The 22,565-nt window shown below is 39.1% G+C and overlaps 1 protein-coding gene across 1 annotated transcript in view; it reads right to left on the bottom strand.

The window, feature by feature from the left end:
- The window catches only part of LOC126457654 (coiled-coil domain-containing protein 40), a 392,411-nt gene that overhangs the window by 3,326 nt on the left and 366,520 nt on the right, over window positions 1-22,565 (bottom strand). The window contains exons 11-12 of the mRNA XM_050094144.1: window positions 20,513-20,728; window positions 11,089-11,283 (exon numbers count right to left, since the gene is read on the bottom strand). Of these exons, the coding sequence (XP_049950101.1) occupies window positions 11,089-11,283; window positions 20,513-20,728 (411 nt within the window). The remainder of the gene's footprint in view (window positions 1-11,088; window positions 11,284-20,512; window positions 20,729-22,565) is intronic.

The following is a 22,565-nucleotide window of genomic DNA, read 5'->3' on the forward strand; positions in this document are numbered from 1 at the left end:
ACACAGCCCTCATTCCATCAACACACCCAGTCTTTATACTTCTCTCCTTTTCTGCTACCCCCCACCCACCCCCTGCCCCCACCCTCCACCTCTCCCCTGCCCTCCGTCTAACCTCCCGACTGTACCTAGCTGTGCTAACCTCTCTCCATCTCGTCCCTGTGTGCTCCTCAGTAGCACTTCACTGTCCTCCCCCACCCCTACCCTACTATCCCCCCCCCACCTTCCCTACTATCCCTCCCCCCCCCTCACCTAGCCACCACTCCCATCATGCACAGCTGCTGCTGCCGCCAGGGACTGCAGGTGTGTGTGTGTGTGTGTGTGTGTGTGTGTGTGTGTGTGTGTGTAAGCTTATTTGTGATAGTCTTTATGTTGTGCCTATCTGCGACTCAACATCTCCGCTATATGGTGAGTAGCAACTTTCCTTTTCATGATACTGTTAAATTAACATTTGAATATATGTTGTCAGGATAGGCCAGCTGTCTTTTTGGAGGCTTATTTCTTATCATAAATATCTCTATAATATTCAGTAAGATTATTACCAATTCTAAATGTGAAATAATTTGGGTTTAGGGAAGCATTAAAAGGGGATCAAACATGATAATCAGATGTCTTGATACATCACCTGTGTCAAAGAGCTATAGAGCATGGCAGATGGTACCCAGTACCACTACCAGTCATTTATTTCCCCACTCCACTCTCAGATAAAGCAAGGGAAAAACGACTGTCCATATACCTCCATATGAACCCTAATTTCTCATGTCTTATCTTTCTGGTCCTTACATAAAATTTATGCTGGTGGCAGTAGGATCATTCTGCAGTCAGCTTCAAATACTCTCTAAATTTTCTCAGTAGTATTACTCAAAAAGAGCATCACCTTTCCTCCAGGGATTCTCATTTGAGTTCCTGAAGCATCTCCATAATACTTGCGTGTTGTTTGAACCTACTGGTAACAAATACAGCAGTCCACCTCTGAATTGCTTCAGTGTCTTCCTTTAATCTGACCTGGGACAGCTCCAAAACTGTCAAGTGGTACTTGAGAATATGTCGCAGCAGTCCTCTTTACAGATGAACCACTCTTTTCTAAAATTCTCCCAATAAACCAAAGTTGATTATTCCCCTACCCTATCACAAACCTTACATGCTCATTCCATTTCTAATACTGTACCGAACATTACGGGTTAGCTTTTCCTACTCATCCACATTAACATACATTTAGAGCCAGCTGTCATTCATCACACCAACTAGAAGTTTTGTCTAAGTAATCTTGTACCAAACAGTCACTCATCTTCGACACCTTCACGTACATCGCAGCATCATAAGCAAACAGTCACAGATTGCTGCCAACCCTGTCTGCCAGATTATTTATTTATACCTAAAAACAAAGATGGTGTGACTTACCAAACGCAAGCGCTGGCACGTCGATAGACACACAAACATACACACAAAATTCAAGCTTTCGCAACAAACTGTTGCCTCATCAGGAAAGAGGGAAGGAGAGGGAAAGACGAAAGGATGTGGGTTTTGGAGTCATTCCAATCCCGCGAGCGGAAAGACTTACCTTAGGGGGAAAAAAGGACAGGTACACACTCACACACACACTCATATCCATCCGCACATACACCACATCCTTTTGTCTTTCGTCTTTCCCTCTCCTTCCCTCTTTCCTGATGAGGCAACAGTTTGTTGTGAAAGCTTGAATTTTGTGTGTATGTTTGTGTTTGTTTGTGTGTCTATCGACGTGCCAGCGCTTTCGTTTGGTAAGTCACATCATCTTTGTTTTTAGGTATATTTTTCCCATGTGGAATGTTTCCCTCTATTAATTCAGATTATTTATTTATGTAGAAAACAATAATGGTCGTATCACACTTCCCTGGGGCACTCCTGACAATACCCTTGATGAACACTTGCTGTTGAGGACAATGCACTGGGTTCTATTACTTAAGATTTCTTTGAGCCACTCACATATCTGGGAACCTATCCCGTATGCTTGTACCTTCATTGACAGTCTGCAGTGGGATACCCAGTGTGTAAAATGCTTTTTGGAAATCCAGAAATATGGAATCTGCCTGCTGTTCTTCATCCATAGCTTGCAGTGTATCATATGAGAAAAGGGCAAGCTGAGTTTCACATGAGTGATGCCTTCTAAAATCGTGCTCATTTGTGGACATAAGCTTTACAGTCTCAAGGAAATTTATAATATTCAAACACAGAATTGTTCTAGAATTTGCAGTAAACTGATGTTAAGGATATTGGTCTGTAATTTTGTGGGTCCACTCTTTTACTCTTCTTATACATGAGTCACCTGTGCTTTTTTCCTGTTGCTTGTGACTTTGCACTGGTTCAGCTATTTGAGATAAATGCAAGCTAAGTAAGGGGCCAATGCCGTAGTGTACTCTTTGTAAAATGAAACTGGGATTCCATCCAGACCTGCCAACTTACTAATTTTCAACTCTTTCATTTGTATCTCTATGCCAGGGATTCCGTGCGATGGTCAAATGATGGTATGCTAGTATGACTCTCCTGTGTGAAAAATTTTTTAAATGCAGAATTTAAAACTTTGGGTTTCGTTTTGCTACCTTTAACTGCCACATCAAATTGGTCATAGAAAGCTTCTGCTGACAAGTAGATTTGAACTTTTTTGATTCAGTTAACAAGTTGTAATCAGTAACCTTACAGCTGTTATAGCAGCTGTAACTGCTAGTGTTAAAAGATTGTTAAGAAAAGTGCTGAGCTATCCTGATAAGAAATAGGTACCATTCATTAATCTGTGGATGAAAATGTGGAGTATCAAATTCAAGATTATTATGGGATATACATTAGATACTCTTTTCTAAAAAAAAGTTTGAGGATACTCTGACATGGGATATAATGCAGCGAAAATCAGTTATAACTGAAGCATGGGATACCACCCGTCTGCTTTTAGCCATGACGTCATCAACATGTCAAACTACTAAAAAAAAAAAAAAAAAAAAAAAAAAAAGGTATCGGACTCTTCAGTTGACTTTACAGCTCAAATGAAGCAGGCGATACCGAGAAACACACACACACACACACACACACACACACACACACACACACAAAAGAGAAAGTGGTATCGAACACTTCAGTTTACATCACCTCAAATGAAGCATGCAATTTGAGTGTACGCAATCCGTTTAGTACTACCATCGCCCACTATTAGCGGGCGAAGGCACTACATTCTGGTCGAACTGGCTGCCAGGGATTCAGTTGTCGAGAACGATTGCCGCAGCTTCGAAATGCTTGAAACAGTCAATGACATCAATTTTCCCACCAAAAACTGCACTGGTATCATTCGTTTTGCAATTACCAACACAAAAAATTAAATAAAAAATTTGCGTCCGTGAAATAAATCTTTGGCACTCTTCCAAGTTCTCAACATTGTAAAAAATTACTTTGTCGACGAAAAAGTTTTAGGGATACGCATCCCCCAGTGTTCCCCCAGAAAAACAGCCCTGTATACATATGTGCTGGGCAAAGTTGTGAGATATGGGAAAGATCTGCTATGGTTCAATAGCTCACATAAACAAAGAAAGTTTCATCATATTACATCTGTTGTGTTCCTTGGAACCCACACAGAGTGATCTCTGGGATGTGGAAAGACTTCAAGGATGAACATTTAATTTAATTTACATACTATACAATGAAGTGACATTTCATTACTCTATTACAGTGCTAATTCTAATTATACTTTACCTAAAACATTAATTACTCCAAATTATTCACTGAATGCAAATTGCATGTCATCAGTTGCAATGGTTATAGATGTATAACCCTCGAGTGACATGTGAAAATTTGTGATAGATCAGGACTTGAACTTGGATTTCCTGCTTATCACGAGCAGTCGCCTTAACAATTTCAGTTATCGGTGTACACTGCCTGGCTGATCCAAATCCCCATATTTCACCGTCCACGTCCTTATATTGTAGTCTTATGTACGTCTCCCTTTAACCTCGCAACATTACTTGATTTGTGCTCAGGAGACTGACACTACCACAAGGAAATGAGACCATTTTTATCATCCTGTGTCCCATCTTGACTTATGATACTTACCTATGACCTGACAACCAGAAAGCTGCATGAAATATTATTCCATGTAATTCACTGAATGTGAATTTCATGAGATCAGCTGCAATGGAGGGTGTTCTTAAATAAACACCAGGTGTAACTCTTATAACACGCTCATGTATTCATAAAATACTATCCCTGTAACTTGAATTTACCCAGAAATTGGTTACATAACTCGTTACTGAATGAAAATATGTACAATAAACTAGTTTCTTTATTTTTAATTAATCTACACCAGTAACCATGTGTACTGCAAAACAGCTACTTTAAATAAATCCAAAGCGTTGTTAATAAACAAAAGCCAAACACACAGAGAACAGTGAAAGCCATGTACACTGAATCTGAAAATAAAATTCTGCTTGTCAGTCTAAAAAGCGTCCTAAGGTGTTTTGATCAAGTCATTCAGTGCATCAACTGTAGAGTTGCTCAATGATCATAGGGACATCAAAACAGAACCTGACTAAGAGAAGGTCAAACCACTCAATGACTTCTTAACTTGTTTCACTGAAGAAGATTGTACTATACTTACTCCTTTCAACCATTGCAGAAATGCCAAAATGACATATGTTAAGATAAGTAATCAGAGAATACGAAATCAACAAAAATCACCAATGCAGGAAAAGTGTCTGGATCTCATGAGATACCTGTATAGTTGTGTAGAGATTATGCAAGGAACCTTCATCTCCTTATAGCAGCAATTAACTGTAGGCTATTGGAATAACGAAGTTTTCCAAGTGATTGGAAATATGGCAGAAATCAATCCTGAAAATTTCTGGCAGATTAAAAATGTGTGCTAGACTGAGACTTGAAATTGAGACCTTTGCCTTTCATGGTTAAGTGCCTTACCAAATGAGTTACCCAAGCATGACTCGCAGTCCATCCTCACCACTTCATTTCCACCAGAACCTTATCTCCAAACTTCACAAAAGCTCTCCTGTGTAACTTCACAACTTAGTCAGTCTTGCAAGTTTCGCAGTAGAGTTTCTGTGAAGTTTTGAAGGTAATACATGAGGTACTGGTAGAAATAAAATTAAGGAGAGGGCATGAGTGATGCTTAGGGAGCTCAGTCAGTAGAGCACTTGCCTGAAAAAGGCAAAGGTCCTGAGTTAAAACCCTGGTCCAGCACAGAATTTTAATCTGCCAGGAAGTTACTGTTTTTAAGAATGGCTGATGATCAGAAACACATACTACAGAACTATACTGCTTACATCAGTCTTTCGGAAAAACATGAAACACATTTTAATGTCACATATTATGATCTTTTTGGAGGCCTACACTTTCCACTGTAGGAATAAACATGGTGTCTGCAAACAGTGAACTTTTGAATTTCAACCTGTTCTCCTTGTCACTCAGCATGCAGTAGGTTGTGGGACCCAGGTTGGTGCAGTGTAAATTTCCTTATCAATGGCATTTAATACAGTCCCACACTGTTGCCTAGTGAACAAAATACACACTTAGGGAATATTGAACTATCTTTGCAGTTCTATTGAGTACTTTGTAGAAGATAAAACTCAGCAAATTATTCTTAATGGGGAGAAGCCATAAGATGTAGAAGTAGTTTTGGGTGTGCCCCAAAGGAGTGTTATATTTGCTATTATTGTTCATGACGCATATCAATAGTCTAGTGAATAACACTGAAAATCATGCGAGACTTCATACATGGTGCCTTTGTATATAGACAAATTGCAACATCTGAAAGTTTAAGTAAACCACAGATAGAAATGAAGTGCATCAACACTTGGTACAAGGGTTGTACTTTGACTTTTAACAGAAACACATGTAATATACTGATCAACAATAGACAGAATGAACCTTTACTGTTTGCACAGGCTACACATACCACCTTTTATTGCATTTCTCAGCCTTGGGACTCATAAATGGCATCATAACTAGCTCGTTCTTCCTAGCAAGTCACTATCAGAAATGAAAAAGACAGTGGTAAAATACTATGAAACTAAATTACAAAGTCAAACCAACTTGTACTCATAGTTTGTAATCTAGTTTTCTAATGTTTTACCATCCCCATTTTCTTTCTCTCTAAACAGATCATCCACTGCTAACTTACTAAGTACTTGAAACTGAGTATGATACCATTTGTGTGACCACAGCAGAGAAATTTAATATAAGAATGTTGTTATTCTTTTATTACTTGATTGAGGAGCAAGTACTAGAAATAGTATCAATCATTAAACATCTATAGTTCAAAATAATTTCGTAGACTTTCCCGGTGATTCACTATAATCTTATAGAATCAGGAGTAAGGGGGGGTCATAACTCAGCATCTACATCAGGTGTTTCGCAAGAAACCGGGCACACGATGAAGTTGCTGAGTTACGACATCAAAATATTGTGCTGGGAAGACACAGACCACCGGTAGTACACCCAGGTGTACAAGATGATTTATAGTTCGGTCGGCATAAGAAAGTACCTGACAGTTAGTAGCACTGTTACCAGCTTTCAACTGCTAATCGCAAATGGCTGCAGGTGACAACAAGGTGATGACAGTGCCCATCTACAGAGGTATGACAACACTGAGGCATTGCCATAGAGATGTTTACAGAATCACGTTATGTGATTGGTTCAGGTAGGCACCCGAAACTGCTGTGCCCAGCCTACTGCAACTGTCAGGGATCAACTTACACTTACTCAACTGTAGATGTATGGTTTGGGATCTATGTAAAATGGAATGACTGCATAAAATTAATTGTAGGAATGGCAGATGACATAATGAGATTCCCTGCAAGATTCCTAAGAAAAATATAATCCTGAAAACAAGAAGGTTACAATACCTCTATGCAACTGCCTCTGAGTACTGCCCATTGGTCAGGGATCCAACAAGGTTCTATTCATAGAAGAGATATAGAAAAAAATCCACTGAAGAGAAAGCAATTTCTTCATTATGGAGATATTCACCATGAAAATTCCAAAAACGTTTGTTTTAAGTAGAGCCGACAACAAAGTACATCCTCTGTTACACCCCCCAAATTGATGATACTGTTAAAATAAGAGAAATAAGACCTCATATGGGGAATGTCGATGGCACCCAAAGTGCCATCCTCCATGTACCATTAAGGTGACTTGCAGGTTACATATGTAAATCTCAATAGCTGTACACAGAATTGAACGGATTGGGTTGAATATCTTGCTATTGCCAAACTGGTTTTTATACCTGCTCTATTTTATAGATACGAGTGTTGTTTTTAATAATGTTTCAAAATTAGTGTTCAACTGTGTGTACTGGCAGCTAGAAATTATCCGTCATAGGCAATGAGAGAAACTAAATAGGATCCCAATGGCAAGCAACAGCCACAGTGCAGTTCCAGCTTACCACATAAATAATCATAAATTTGCCACTAGAGTGGTCAACTTAACAGACACAGCATTCTCTTTAACATTCTTAGCATAGGACTAAACATAAATTTTCCATTTAAAATAAATGACAAAGTCATCAAAAAAGTGATAACTGAAGTAAAAAGTGGTTGTGGATCATCTACTTGCACAAGCTAATACAGTGGTGGAAACTCATACAGCGCACACAGAATACTATGGCCAGTAGATGTGCGACTGGCAGGGTACACATGGGGAGAGCAGTATTGGTGGGGGTTGCAGGTAGGCACTGTAGAGGTAACGCCGCATGCAGGAGTGGAAGTACTGTTCTGAACTAAAGCCTACACTCATATTTTTTGCCAATATTAAGTGGAGACCCTCCACACTCACCACTTGCGTGGTGATCATACAAAAATATCTCTTCACCTCTGCTTTGGTTAGTGTCTAAAAAGAATTCTACTAAAAATGCAACACTAGCAATGATTTTTTCGACTGGCTTGTTAACCATTTGCAACTTTCATAGAAGTGTCATGAGTTGTGAATTTTGAGTAAAACCTACTTTTCTCTTGTTGCTGTGTTAATATTTGCTTCTTTTGCCAAAATACAGTGGAGTTTACTCAGTATCATTTCACTGAGACAGTCTGCAGATGCAACTGTGAGAGAATTCTGAAACAACGGTTTATTAAGTGTGGAACTGAGGAAAAGTAAGGTCAATAGCTTATGAGTAAGCACATCCTTGGTACAAAAATAAATGTGTAATGTTTTTACTTATGTTGTTCCAAAATCTACAGCATTTCTTGTTTCACCAGCTGTTGACGACCCTTAAAAATTACATTCTTTCATAAAAAAAGTGTCTGTAGGTAGACAAATAACACTACAGATAATGAAGTTTTACATAACAGCCATATGGCAAAATACTCTCCTGTTTGTGTGCTATAACATGCCAAATACTCATTTTGACATCTCAAAGCATTTATGAAGTATGAGGAATGTTGTGGATATTTCATTCTGGCTTTATTGCTGCCCCTCACAACTGCAAATGGGTGTGCTACATCAGATTAATTTTCTTGAAATTAGTGACAGATAGTGAATTCCACCAATGTCTAAAGAAAACTTCAGTATGTTAGTTAAATTTCATATGCAGCAACATATCAGTAATATGCACCAAATACAAAAACATAGCGACCCCTATTTTTCATTGTAAAATTTTTTGAATTTTGCGCAGTATCAAATGTCACAGTAACTATGACCATTAACGTAATGATGGGTGCATAATCTGTGAAGCTGACACATAAAGCTATAAGTAACACAAAAATGAATTTTTTTTACTGAATAGTTCCTGTAAAATCATTTGAGAAAGATTGCAGGGCATGCACCTCGACTCCATCATTGCAGTGTGTTGCTGACTGGCCAAAAGCTGGCAGAGAATATCAGGCTCCCCATCCAAACAAATGAATGAGCTCACCCAAAGCTTTTGACAAAAAACTGATCACTGCGCATTGGCCACTGTATCCTGTGCACACTAGTGCTTTGACATCTTCTGAACATAATATACAATCATCATATAAATTACTCTCTGATGTAAAGAATCTCATTTTGAAGTTGCATGAGAATAAAGTTTTAGTGACCAAGACAGATAAGAGTAATTTTCTTGTATTAATTATTGACAGTGACTACATCTTGAAGATTTTGCTATTCTTCACTGATTATGAAACTGGAAAAGTTAAAAAGCAGCCTCTTTCATTTTCTTGCAGTGACATCAAAGCTTATGTAAATAGTGCTAATTTCCTGCTAAATTCAGAATGGAGCACAAAGCGATTGATAATGATGAATCCTAAAATGCCGAAGCTATGTTTGCAGATTAAGCTTCATAAAGAAAACTTTCCAATTCGTACAGTCATTAGTAAGGTAGAATATGCATATGCAGTAGAGCTTATTGAATTAACAAAACTATCTTCATCTTTTATATTTAAAAAAGAAAAAAAAAAAGAAAAGAAAAAAAGGCTTGCAATAGGATCCAGTCTTTCAAGTATCTTGTCCAAAATGTTTGTAAATGATTTATAGAACAAATTTTTTAGAGCCTACAAGGATCTTTGCAAAAAAATTCACTACAGAATTTTAAAATGGTGGTTCCCTCAGTTTTTTGAATTTGAAAATAATGAGAATGGGTTGAAACGTAAACACTGATATCTTCCATAAGCCCACTGCAACAGACTTAATCATTTTGTCAGATTCTCATCATCTGGCCATACATAAACAAGCTTACTTTATATCGATGTTTTATTGGATCACAAAACTTGGTTTAAATAGTGATACAGCTGATAGGGAATTTGGCACAATAGTTCAGGTTGGGGTAGCAAATTGCTTTACTGAAAACACAATTCAGAACTTAAGTACAAAAATTTTCAAAAAGATGAAAAAACAAACAGCCAGTACTAAAAATGCAGTGCCCATGTTTCTCTTTCCTAAGAAGGCTCACGCTCCACAAAAATTGCCGACACTTTTAAAAAATCTAATGTAAAAATGGTTTCCAAACAAATAATAAATTAGGACTATTTTGCAACATAGCCGAGCTGAGGATACAGACAAATACAGCAACACAGTTGTTTGTAAGATAATGTGCAGGTTATGTGTTAGTTTTATATTGGTCAGTTGGGTAAAGAATTGAATATGAGTGCACATATGCCACCACCAGTAAACTGGTCAGACAGGTGCAGAATTTAAGATAAGATTTAGAGAGTGCCTTTGGTTAGCACATGAGAGAACGAAATCCTGTTTGCAGTCAATCGAAAATAGTCTATGTATTTTACATTCAGAGCAAAACAGTAAAACACTAGATATCCTTGAAGATACTGAGATTTACACTAATCACCATTCAAATCCAAATCTAGTAATTAATTACAAATTTAGTTTTCGGCCACAGCCTTCTTCAGAAAAGAAAACACACACATCTTCACAAAAGCAAGCACACCTCACACATGACATCCCCCCCCCCCCCCTCCCCCCATGCCTCATCTGGCTGTCTTGTTATGTATCCATTTAATGTCTGCACACTCTGCCAGACATTACTCTTCTCTCCCCCCATCTTTACCCTGCTATCCCTCCCCCTTCCCTGCCCAGTACTCTTCTCTCCCCCTGCCTTTACCCTGCTATCCCTCCCCCTTCCCTGTCCCACTACAGACTGCCAATCAGTGTGACAATTTCATTCCAGTCTGAGCTGCCGGAGATGATGGTCATGCGTGCTTGATGTCTGCTTTCTTATGTGTATGTGTGTGTATTTTCTGAGGAAGACTTTGGCCCAAAGATAAATGTGTAACTGTCTTTTCATTATGCTTTCTGCAACGCACTGTCTCATCTTTACAGTGAGTAGCAATCTATCCTTTTCCTAATATTACAGCTAAACAAACAATTCATGCAATGAACTTTTGATCAGCTGACTGTTTTTTCTCAGCAATGAAAGTACTCAGCAGTTCTCACCTCCTACCTTATTTCTTCATACGCACATGCACGCACAGACACACACACACACACACACACACACACACACACACACACAGGTAGAGAGAGAGAGAGAGACAGAGAGAGTAGTTATATGCCTCTTCATTTGGCAAATAAGTGAACTGTGTACAGCTGTACAAAGAACATGCTTCTATACCCGAGGATAAAAGTACTTACTGAATCCTTTTGTTTTATTTTACTTCGCAAGTCATCCAGCTTCTTCTGAAAACTGACTTTTGTATTGTGTATAGCCCTAGTACTTCTCTTCTCTTTTGCAATTGCTCCATTTACTATAGCTTCTCTTCGGGTCACACAGTGTTCAAGATCCTGTACAAGCTTCTCTTGAGCATGACACAGCTGTGTGTACCGTACCTGATAAAAATAATTGTTGTGTGAGATGTAAACTGCATATCACAAATGAGCAAACTGAATTATTCCAGACAATAATATTATTATTATTATTATTATTATTACTATTATTATTACTATTATTATTTATTTATTTATTTAGCATATGGCTAATACAGACATACCATAAAATTAAATTACTTATACATATGTACAGTAGTACAAGTTTATATGCCAACTAGCTCTGCAGATGATGAAGAAATTGATGAAATGTATGACGAGATAAAAGAAATTATTCAGGTAGTGAAGGGAGACGAAAATTTAAGTCATGGGTGACTGGAATTCGTCATTAGGAAAAGGAAGAGAAGGAAACATAGTAGGTGAATATGGATTGGGGGGAAGAAATGAAAGAGGAAGCCGCCTTGTAGAATTTTGCACAGAGCATAACTTAATCATAGCTAACATTTGGTTCAAGAATCATGAAAGAAGGTTGTATACCTGGAAGAATCCTGAAGATACTAAAAGGTATCAGATAGATTACATAATGGTAAGACAGCGATTTAGGAACCAGGTTTTAAATTGTAAGACATTTCCAGGGGCAGATGTGGATTCTGACCACAATCTATTGGTTATGAACTGCAGATTGAAACTGAAGAAACTGCAAAAAGGTGAGAATTTAAGGAGATGGGACCTGGATAAACTGAAAGAACCAGAGGTTGTACAGAGTTTCAGGGAGAGCATAAGGGAACAATTGACAGGAATGGGGGAAAGAAATACAGTAGAAGAAGAATGGGTAGCTCTGAGGGATGAAGTAGTGAAGGCAGCAGAGGATCAAGTAGGTAAAACGACGAGGGCTAATAGAAATCCTTGGGTAACAGAAGAAATATTGAATTTAATTGATGAAAGGAGAAAATATAAAAATGCAGTAAATGAAGCAGGCAAAAAGGAATACAAACGTCTCAAAAATGAGATCGACAGGAAGTGCAAAATGGCTAAGCAGGGATGGCTAGAGGACAAATGTAAGGATGTAGAGGCTTGTCTCACTAGGGGTAAGATAGATACTGCCTACAGGAAAATTAAAGAGACCTTTGGAGAGAAGAGAACAACTTGTATGAATATCAAGAGCTCAGATGGCAACCCAGTTCTAAGCAGAGAAGGGAAAGCAGAAAGGTGGAAGAAGTATATAGAGGGTTTATACAAGGGCGATGTACTTGAGGACAATATTATGGAAATGGAAGAGGATGTAGATGAAGATGAAATGGGAGATAAGATACTGCATGAAGAGTTTGACAGAGCACTGAAAGACCTGAGTTGAAACAAGGCCCCGGGAGTAGACAACATTCCATTAGAACTACTGATGGCCTTGGGAGAGCCAGTCATGACAAAACTCTACCATCTGGTGAGCAAGATGTATGAGACAGGCGAAATACCCACAGACTTCAAGAAGAATATAATAATTTCAAAGAAAGCAGGTGTTGACAGATGTGAAAATTACCGAACTGTCAGTTTAATAAGTCACAGCTGCAAAATACTAACGCAAATTCTTTACAGACGAATGGAAAAACTGGTAGAAGCGGACCTCGGGGAAGATCAGTTTGGATTCCGTAGAAATGTTGGAACACGCGAGGCAATACTAACCTTATGACTTATCTTAGAAGAAAGATTAAGAAAAGGCAAACCTACGTTTCTAGCATTTGTAGACTTAGAGAAAGCTTTTGACAACGTTAACTGGAATACTCTCTTTCAAATTCTGAAGGTGGCAGGGGTAAAATACAGGGAGCGAAAGGCTATTTACAATTTGTACAGAAACCAGATGGCAGTTATAAAGAGTCGAGGGACATGAAAGGGAAGCAGTGGTTGGGAAAGGAGTGAGACAGGGTTGTAGCCTCTCCCCGATGTTATTCAATCTGTATATTGAGCAAGCAGTAAAGGAAACAAAAGAAAAATTTGGAGTAGGTATTAAAATCCATGGAGAAGAAATAAAAACTTTGAGGTTCGCTGATGACATTGTAATTCTGTCAGAGACAGCAAAGGACTTGGAAGAGCAGTTGAACGGAATGGACAGTGTCTTGAAAGGAGGATATAAGATGAACATCAACAAAAGCAAAACGAGGATAATGGAATGTAGTCAAATTAAATCGGGTGATGCTGAGGGGATTAGATTAGGAAATGAGACACTTAAAGTAGTAAAGGAGTTTTGCTATTTAGGGAGTAAAATAACTGATGATGGTCGAAGTAGAGAGGATATAAAATGCAGACTGGCAATGGCAAGGAAATCGTTTGTGAAGAAGAGAAATATGTTAACATCGAGTATAGATTTAAGTTCAGGAAGTCGTTTCTGAAAGTATTTGTATGGAGTGTAGCCATGTATGGAAGTGAAACATGGACGATAACCAGTTTGGACAAGAAGAGAATAGAAGCTTTCGAAATGTGGTGCTACAGAAGAATGCTGACGATAAGGTGGGTAGATCACATAACTAATGAGGTATTGAATAGGATTGGGGAGAAGAGAAGTTTGTGGCACAACTTGACTAGAAGAAGGGATCGGTTGGTAGGACATGTTTTGAGGCATCAAGGGATCACAAATTTAGCATTGGAGGGCAGCGTGGAGGGTAAAAATCGTAGAAGGAGACCAAGAGATCAATACACTAAGCAGATTCAGAAGGGATGTAGGTTGCAGTAGGTACTGGGAGATGAAGAAGCTTGCACAGGATAGAGTAGCATGGAGAGCTGCAGCAAACCAGTCTCAGGACTGAAGACTACAACAACAACAACAACAACATACATATGTACATATTGACACACAAGAAACTTAAGTTTGGCTTTACAACTGAATGTCCAGTCCTTCAATCCAGTGCACTGTATCTGGAGTTGCTAGCAGGAAGTCCTCTTCAGCACCGTGATAGGCTCAAATCCTGCATTCAATGACAATGTGGTGAACAGGCTGGTAGGGAGCTCCGCAGTCACAGGCTGGATTAGGCAGCTTCTTCCACTTAAAAGAGAGCAGCACTGCATCGGCCATGGCTGGTACAGATTCTGTTGAGATGTGCTGCAGACGTGGTTGCTAAGGATTTCAAACCCCTTGAAGAATGGAAAGGTCGGTGGGAAGCAGTGACAGATGTGTACCTGCATAACATCTTCTGAGGTGCTAAACTTCCAAGTGGATTCGACCTACAATGCAAGACCTGGACTACTCTCAATTATTATTATTATTTCACTGCTACAGATTACTGAGCTGCAACTCAGTTATTCACATATTTACTACATAAACTATAGTACGTATAAACATTGAAAGTTAGAGATTCAACGAGGGTTTCTAATTTTGAAAGTGTGCGGGAGAGAGGGGGGGCACCTGTCCCAGTCATTTATTTTCTGAGGTGTGTGCTCTGTTTTAAATATTAATCATATATCACATTGAAATTTAAATGAAAGATAGGACAGAAATTTTTTTACTTACTATGAATCAGCAACAGAAGCAAAACCAGGTAGTGCCATTAAAGATTAGCTTTCACTTACAGGTTCCCCCAGCTACAAAAAAAGGGGGATAGATAGTTGGAGAAGAAAAGAATATGCAGAGATAGAATGTGTCAGCATCACAGCGAAATCATCATTGAAATCCTACATGCAAATCTTCTTCTTTATCCCGTCTCTACCGTGTATCAGCTCGTTAATTGTTGGTTTTTGCAATTTCAGCGGTAGGTAGCGGCAGGTGTCCTTACTGTTGCTACCCCTTCCCCCTCCCCATCATGATGGAATTTTTGTGCCACAACTGCCTTTATTTAGTGTTATCCCATCTTAAAGTGTTTGAATGTTTTCTACGTATTTGCAAATCAAGTAACTGAGGCAGGATTTGGGTACCAGCTCAGTTATTTGCCTAGTCAGATGTGGGAAACCTCCTAAAAACCACATCCAGGCTGGTCTGCACAAATGGTTCAAATGGCTCTGAGCACTATGGGACTTAACTTCTGAGGTCATCAGTCCCCTAGAACTTAGAACTACTTAAACCTAACTGACCTAAGGACATCACACACATCCAAGCCCGAGGCAGGATTCAAACCTGCGACCGTAGCGGTCGCGTGGTTCCAGACTGTAGTGCTTAGAACCGCTCGGCCACCCCGGCTGGTTGGTCTGCACACTGGTCCTCATTGTTAATATGCTGAATGGATTCCTTCCAGGGCTAATGTGTCTCCCTAAATCTCAGAAGTGGCATGCTAATGTGCGTGGTTATCAGAAGGTTGAAATGCCACATGCAAATGGAATTGGAAAACCTGAGAAACTAGAAGTGACAGAATGGACTGTCAGCAGGTCAGAGATAAAGAAATCACAGATTCAGAAATGAAGGAAAATGAGATAAAGCAGCAGTACCAAGAAAAGAGGAAGATGTATATGGTTGCCACAGAAGCGGCCAAGAAAGGAATATATGAAATCCCCAAACTTTGAAAGATAGCCAAAAAAGGAAATTTTAAGTATATATTAGGCACACAAGAAGGACGTAATAAAAAGGTATATAATGAAAGACAATTGGTACATGTAGCAAGAATTTAAAAAATTAGCCAAGGTTCAGTTTCACACCCTTGAAATTCTGAGGTGCTTCTGTTAAGACGATGAATCTATATTGCTGCATAGGGAAGAAGGCACTGAGGTTACAGCTCTACCATGTGAAAATATAAACTGTGTATTTGAGTTCCAAAAACCATTTTAGTGGCCTTTATGTCAATATAGAAAACTCACCAGCAACTGTACATCAGCTAGTTTATGACTAGCCATTTCCCTGCTGGTTCTTCGTACAACAAAGTAGATCTTACCAGTAATATCACTGCATTATGTCACTTTAATATGGTAGACAGTTACAGCAGTACAGGTGTTACAAGAATAGCTTCATATGGCAAGGAAAGTGCATGAGGAGGAGGATCTCAGACTCTGCTGAGGTTGAGGGGCTAATGAAAAGTTATGTGAAGAAGGAATATAGGAAGAGGAGGATTTAGTTTTGGGTACAATATCAGAAAAACATACCTTGGCTGTGAAATGGAAATGATACAAAATGTAAGCTGCCAGATGCTTGAAGAAAGATACATACTATCAGTTAAAATCCTACTTCAAAAATCTTGAGAATGGAATTTCAGTGAAGCATCTCATAGACAATTAGATGAAACTAAGTAACAGTTCACAAAAATATATATAAACAGACATTCTAGCCTTAATCTATCTACGAATGAAACAGGTAGAAATCTGAATGTTCCCTTAGCATAACATGAAGAGTATGCATGTCGGTGTAGAAAAACATGTAATGTACATGGAACTTTGTCATAATAATTAATTAAAAGGTAATATTTATAATAATTCATTGTGATTAAAGCAATGGGTTTGTATAATAGAGGAGTGGGTTTCAAACACATGTTGGTGCAAGCAGTGTCAGGTTTTAGATAATTTCAATAGAATGTTCGAGGTAAAAGTTGGAGTGATTCCTTTTAAATGGCACAGTGAATTTCCTTGCAAGTGCCACACTGCGATTTAAGTCTGGAATCTTGCATGACCCACAATCTGCCCATACAGCTTCACTTCTGTCAGTTCTTTCCTGCTTTCCAAACTGCTCAGAAGTTCTCCTGCATACCTTACTGGACATGTATTCCTGGAAGACAGTTTTCTTTACAAAGCATTTGTGAAGTTTAGAAAGAAGTAGAGAAATACTTGCAGAGGTGAGATTGTTAGGATGGGATGTGAGTGATGCCTGGATGGTTTTGTCATTAAGAATGTTGCTTGTAGAAGGCAAGTTTTTGGGTTTGAGTCCTGGACAAGCACACAGTTTTAATTTGACAAGAACTTTCAAAACAATGCATACTTTGCTTTGAAAGCAATAGACAGTCTCGAAACAAACCTCTAGGCTGTTGCTAACCCATTTTCTCAGCAGTATCCTTTCTGTCAGGAGTGCTACCAAGTGAGGTGATGCAGTGGTTTGGGAGGCTGGTGGTTAAAATCACAATCTAACTGTATAGATGTAGATTTTTCATAATTTCCCAAAATTGTTTCAGGTAAATGCCTTGACGGGTTAATTTGAAAGAACAAAGCCAACCTCCTTCCCCTTTCTCACACAATCTGAGTTTGTGCTTTGCCTCTAAATACCTTATTATTGACGGCACACTAAACTCTAATCTTCCTTCTTTACAAGAAGCTCCTGTGAAACTTGGAAGCTGGGAGAGAGATCATGGCAGAAGTAAAGCTGTGATGGCTCTTCATGACTTGTGTGTTGATAGCTCACTGCCTGCTAAAGGAAAGTTTTCAGATTCAAGTCCCATTTCAGTGCACAGTTTGAATCTCTCTAGAAGTTTCAAAACAGCACGCACTTTCCTGAAGAATGAAAGGTTTATTATGGGTGCTCCTTCATTTTTGTCCAATCTAAGCCTGTGCCTTATCTCTAACACCCTTACTATCAATATGATATGTAAAATTACTCTCCCTTGCATTCTGTAAATTCATGGAGATCTCACTTTAAAGATCATCTATTTAGTTACGGGAAAATCTAATCACAATATAGTAAATTCTTCTTCGTTTGATCTCAACTACCCCATTAACAACCTAAAAAGTCATAAATTCTCATCAGACTATTAAGGAAACCATTTTTTTCTAATGGTGTGGCTTGTTTCAGTATTTAATTTAATGAACTGTAAGTTCATGAGTTAAGGAGGTATATGATGTTATCTCAGTGATTAAAAAATCGAGTCAAATTTACTGTGAACTTGGCGGTATGAGCCCAATTATCAGTATGAGGTTGCACCCTACTGACCTGGATGCATGCACTAATTAATTGGGAAGGGTGGAATGGAGTCATCGTAACCTCTCCTGATGGAAGCTGGCCCACAATTGTTCTAACTGGTCCTTGATATTCTGGATACAGGCAGGGGGATGGAGTTGCCACCCAAGTTGATCCCACCCATGCTCTCACTGGGTATCTTGCTGGCCATGGAAATACCTCAACATCATGCAGAAAATTCATAGAGACAAGTGTCATGTGTGGACAAGCATTAACTTTTTGAAAAATTGCACTGCAATACAGGTGCATGAGAGATGATGATGCCGACATCCTTCATGTACTTGTAACTGTCAGACTTCCCTCAATCACTACCAGCTATGACCTGAAGTCATACTTGATAGCTCTCCACATCATGATGCCAGGAGTAACACTGCTCTGCCTTTCCAAAACATTATAAGAATGGGACTTCTACCCTGGTCACCGCCATACTCCCCAACAATGATCATCCATGATAGCACAAAATAGTAATTCATCACTAAACAAAATGTGATGCCATTCATCAGCAGCTCATCTTTTCAGGTCACAGCACCATTCCAAATGCAGCTGTCTGTGTTGTGTTGTGTCAAAGGGAGCCTACACGAGAATGGTAATTCCTTAATTCGGCTGCTGCTTGTCTCCAACCAATGGTGCAGGATGACATTCAGCGTTGCACGGAGTCCATTACTTGTTCTCAGATGCATGCACAGATGTGAAGGGGTTATGATGTGCTTGGTGCACAATATTGCAGTTCTCCTATGTGGTGGTCACACGTTGACCAGAAGCTGGATAATGAATATGCTTAACCTCAAATTCCCATGCAGTCCAACATCGGGCCTCTGTAACATTCAAATGCCCCAAAATCTGGATATTGCATGGTTTGACCAATCAGCCAAATAAAGGTCCATAATGAAGCCCCTTTCAAACTATGTCAGGTGATGGTAAAGCTGCCTCACATGAGTATGCAGCTTATCTGTATCCATCACAGTGATCACTCAACATCTGACACCGTCTGCACCCACTGTATACCCTACCAGGCCTGGTAACAACATTAAACATGAACAATGCTAGTGCAATATGGTGACCATTCTATCTGTCACATAGAATTGCAACTCTAAACAATTTCAAAAAAATTTACTGTAATCCTTTGTTTGTAGATAGCGCCACTAACCTTCTAAGTAAAAAAATAATAATAATAATAATAAAAATAAATAAATTCATCTAAAGTTGCCATTTTCTTATAATTAACCATAAGAAGTCTTTCTGCAGACAACAGGTTAGACTTCATTCAGTTCATTTCAGTGATATCTACACTGAAGTAATATGTCATTTAATACTGCATTAAAATATTGAAGTACTAAGCCTGTTTTAGAACTTAACCATCATTTCTCTTGGTTACTTTAGGTAATAATATTGAGTTTTTATGATTGCTGTTCATATGTTCCTTGCCTTATTCCTTCTTTTTGTGAGTAAAATTCAAGAAAACCTTGTTTATAGCGTCAGTGAGATACATCACGAACAGATGGTAGCGATGTTGGGGGCTTTCAACTGTGAAGCGCAAACAGCTACTGGTGGAAACGGCAGCCATCTATATAGATATGACATCAATGAACCACTGCCATTGACACATACAGAACATTACAATATATGACTGGTTGAGGTATATGTGTGAAACAGCCATGTCAAGCATGCTGCAACTGTTGGGGATCTTATTTCACTCACTCTACTCTAAATACATTCATAGCAATTAAAAATTAAACACTACAAGCCTTGAAACTTCCTGGCAGATTAAAACTGTGTGCCGGACCGAGACTCGAACTCGGGACCTTTGCTTTTCGGTGGCAAGTGCTCTACCAACTGAGCTACCCAAGCACGACTCACGCCCCGTCCTCACAGCTTTACTTCTGCTAGTACCTCACCTCCTACCTTCCAAACTTTACAGAATCTCTCCCGCGAACCTTGCAGAACTAGCACTCCTGAAAGAAAGGATATTGTGGAGACATGGCTTAGCCACAGCCTGGGGCATGTTTCCAGAATGAGATTTTCACTCTGCTGCAGAGTGCGTGCTGATATGAAACTTCCTCAGTTGTTAGAGCACTTGCCCGTGAAAGGCAAAGGTCCTGAGTTCGAGTCTCGGTCCGGCACACAGTTTTAATCTGCCAGGAAGTTTCATATCAGTGCACACTCCGCTGCAGAGTGAAAATCTCATTCTGGACTACAAGCCTTATTGACAGTAGAGGTGAGTAAGTCAGATGGAAGAGACCATAGTGAATGTGATCATAATTTCAATCAGCTATTGCGTTCCAAATAATAGTGCATTATGTGTGAATAGCTTAACCTGTTATATCTTTACATTTATAAATCTTTAAAAATTTACATTTGGTAAACAAAACAAATCATGTTACCTGCTTTATGGTAAACATGGATCCCTAATGTAAAATGTTTAAGAAAATAAAATGAAGACAATACCTGCATTCTGTGTATCTCATTCTTCATTGCTCCAATTTCCCCCTCTGTTCCCTTCTCCATTCGAATGTTGTGTTTTGTCTCTAAGGCCATCTGCACCTTCTTCTCCCATGCAAGATTCTCTCTTTGATTGTCCAACAACATTTCTGCAAGACCTGCTTTTTCTTTCACTAAATCAGAAATCTCTGCCTCCAGCTGTAGTGAGTATGTTTCTGCATCCTGCAACAGTAAATGTTTTGTTATTCATCCCTCTGTTACTGAGGTTCATAGCTCTTGGTGTGTTTGATTACTAGCATTTTAAAGGAAACATCATTAATGCAAAAAAAACTTCCAATATGTGTAATGCTGTGTCCTCACATGATAGGCACAAGCCCTTTTAAAAAAAGCTAACTTCAATGTAGAGAATTTACCAAGTACATGTACTGGCTGTTATACTGTATATCCATTTGGCTTCTCTCGTAATCATTTCAGTTACTGTTGTATTCAAATTTATTTAGTGAAGAATGTATGTGTCAACAGCTGAAGAAGTTTATGCTATAGATGAGCTAAAGCAATGTCTCATTTTGTTCAGAAGCTGTCTGACCTCTTTGCCCAGATTATAGCAGTGAATTGTCACTTGAATCAACCCTGACACATATATATAAGTACACATCAATAGGTTTTTTTTTTATACCTGTATGTTGTTACATGAGATTAAGGGATATTGGATGCTCAGTCAAGTCCACTGACAACCAATGCCTAGCTTGCCCATAAGTCACATTCCATGTTGAATGAAATTTTTGTAGCTGCAGTTAATTTAGCCTAAGCAATGTTAGCCTGATGATACTGTTTTTGGTCACCTCCTCAGGTTAATTTTTATACACATACCAACTATGGTAAATAGCAGAACAGCATTTACACTTATATAAATTGATTGTTGAAATACTGATTGCTGAAATATTCCCATGAAACTATCCTATGTTCACCTACGCCCTATAAATGAAGATCATCTGGACCTATGATAATTCTAAATAGTATCTAGAAATGTACAAAAGAAACATTCATAATGGGACATTAGCTGCACTCCAGTTTTATCAAATTAAAACATGCATCTGAGTAACTGTCTGAATCAACTTCTCATGTGCTGTGACCAAAATTCGGCAGGAAATTGGGAACAACTAAAGAACCCATTGAGACTGGACTGACCTGCCAGGTGTTGCCAATAGCGGATCACTAAGTTGAACAAAAAGAGGAAAATGGAGACAACATGACAGAATAACAAAATACAAATGTGTAATCCAGAGTGCAGAAACCTAAGATGTAGTGAAATCTGAGACCAAAACCAGCTGTAAGGAGAATGATACAAGAGCTTATGAATACGCAACTGAATGCAGAGCCACATACAATACTGCCATGAGCGCTAATCAGCTAGCAAGAGGGGCATGGTCCTGCAGTAAAGCAAGACCGACACTGCATCACAGCGATGCAAGTGCTCACAGATGTAGCCACACTGCCTAGTGACTGCTGATAAGTTCCATGGAGGATGGGTGAAATGGCAGACTAAAGATGTGTTTTATGCTGTCTGAGGAGCAGAACTGTTTGAAAGCAGTCACCATGAATTTGGATCCATTGTCCGACTGTGTGGTTCAGGGAAGCCCTTCTATCACTAGAATCTGGACGAGCACATTAACTGTGGCGTCAACTGTGGTGGATGCCGCGTGCTGCTCTTGTATGAATATTTAGAATAAGCATTCATGGCTATTAGCCCCACAGACCTTAGAAATGGGCCAGAGGAGTCCAAATGAATACAGTTCCAGGGGCAACAGGGGGCAGGCCAGGGGCCCAAAAGACTGGGGTGGAGTGGCCTGATGCCAGGCATAAGCAAAACAGCTGTACACCATAGCTTCCACATCACTGTTTAAACGTGGCCAATAAGTGTGTTACCATGCTGGGGCTTTCGCTTGTTCCCCAGTGGCCACAATGCAGGAATTGTAAAACCAGAGGCTGTTGGGCAGTCAGGATGTTAACATGGTTAATATCTGTCTCTCTATCAAAAAGTCATCATTGATGACCAACG

Source organism: Schistocerca serialis, chromosome 2 (assembly GCF_023864345.2).
Source record: "Schistocerca serialis cubense isolate TAMUIC-IGC-003099 chromosome 2, iqSchSeri2.2, whole genome shotgun sequence".
Lineage (NCBI taxonomy): Eukaryota > Metazoa > Arthropoda > Insecta > Orthoptera > Acrididae > Schistocerca > Schistocerca serialis.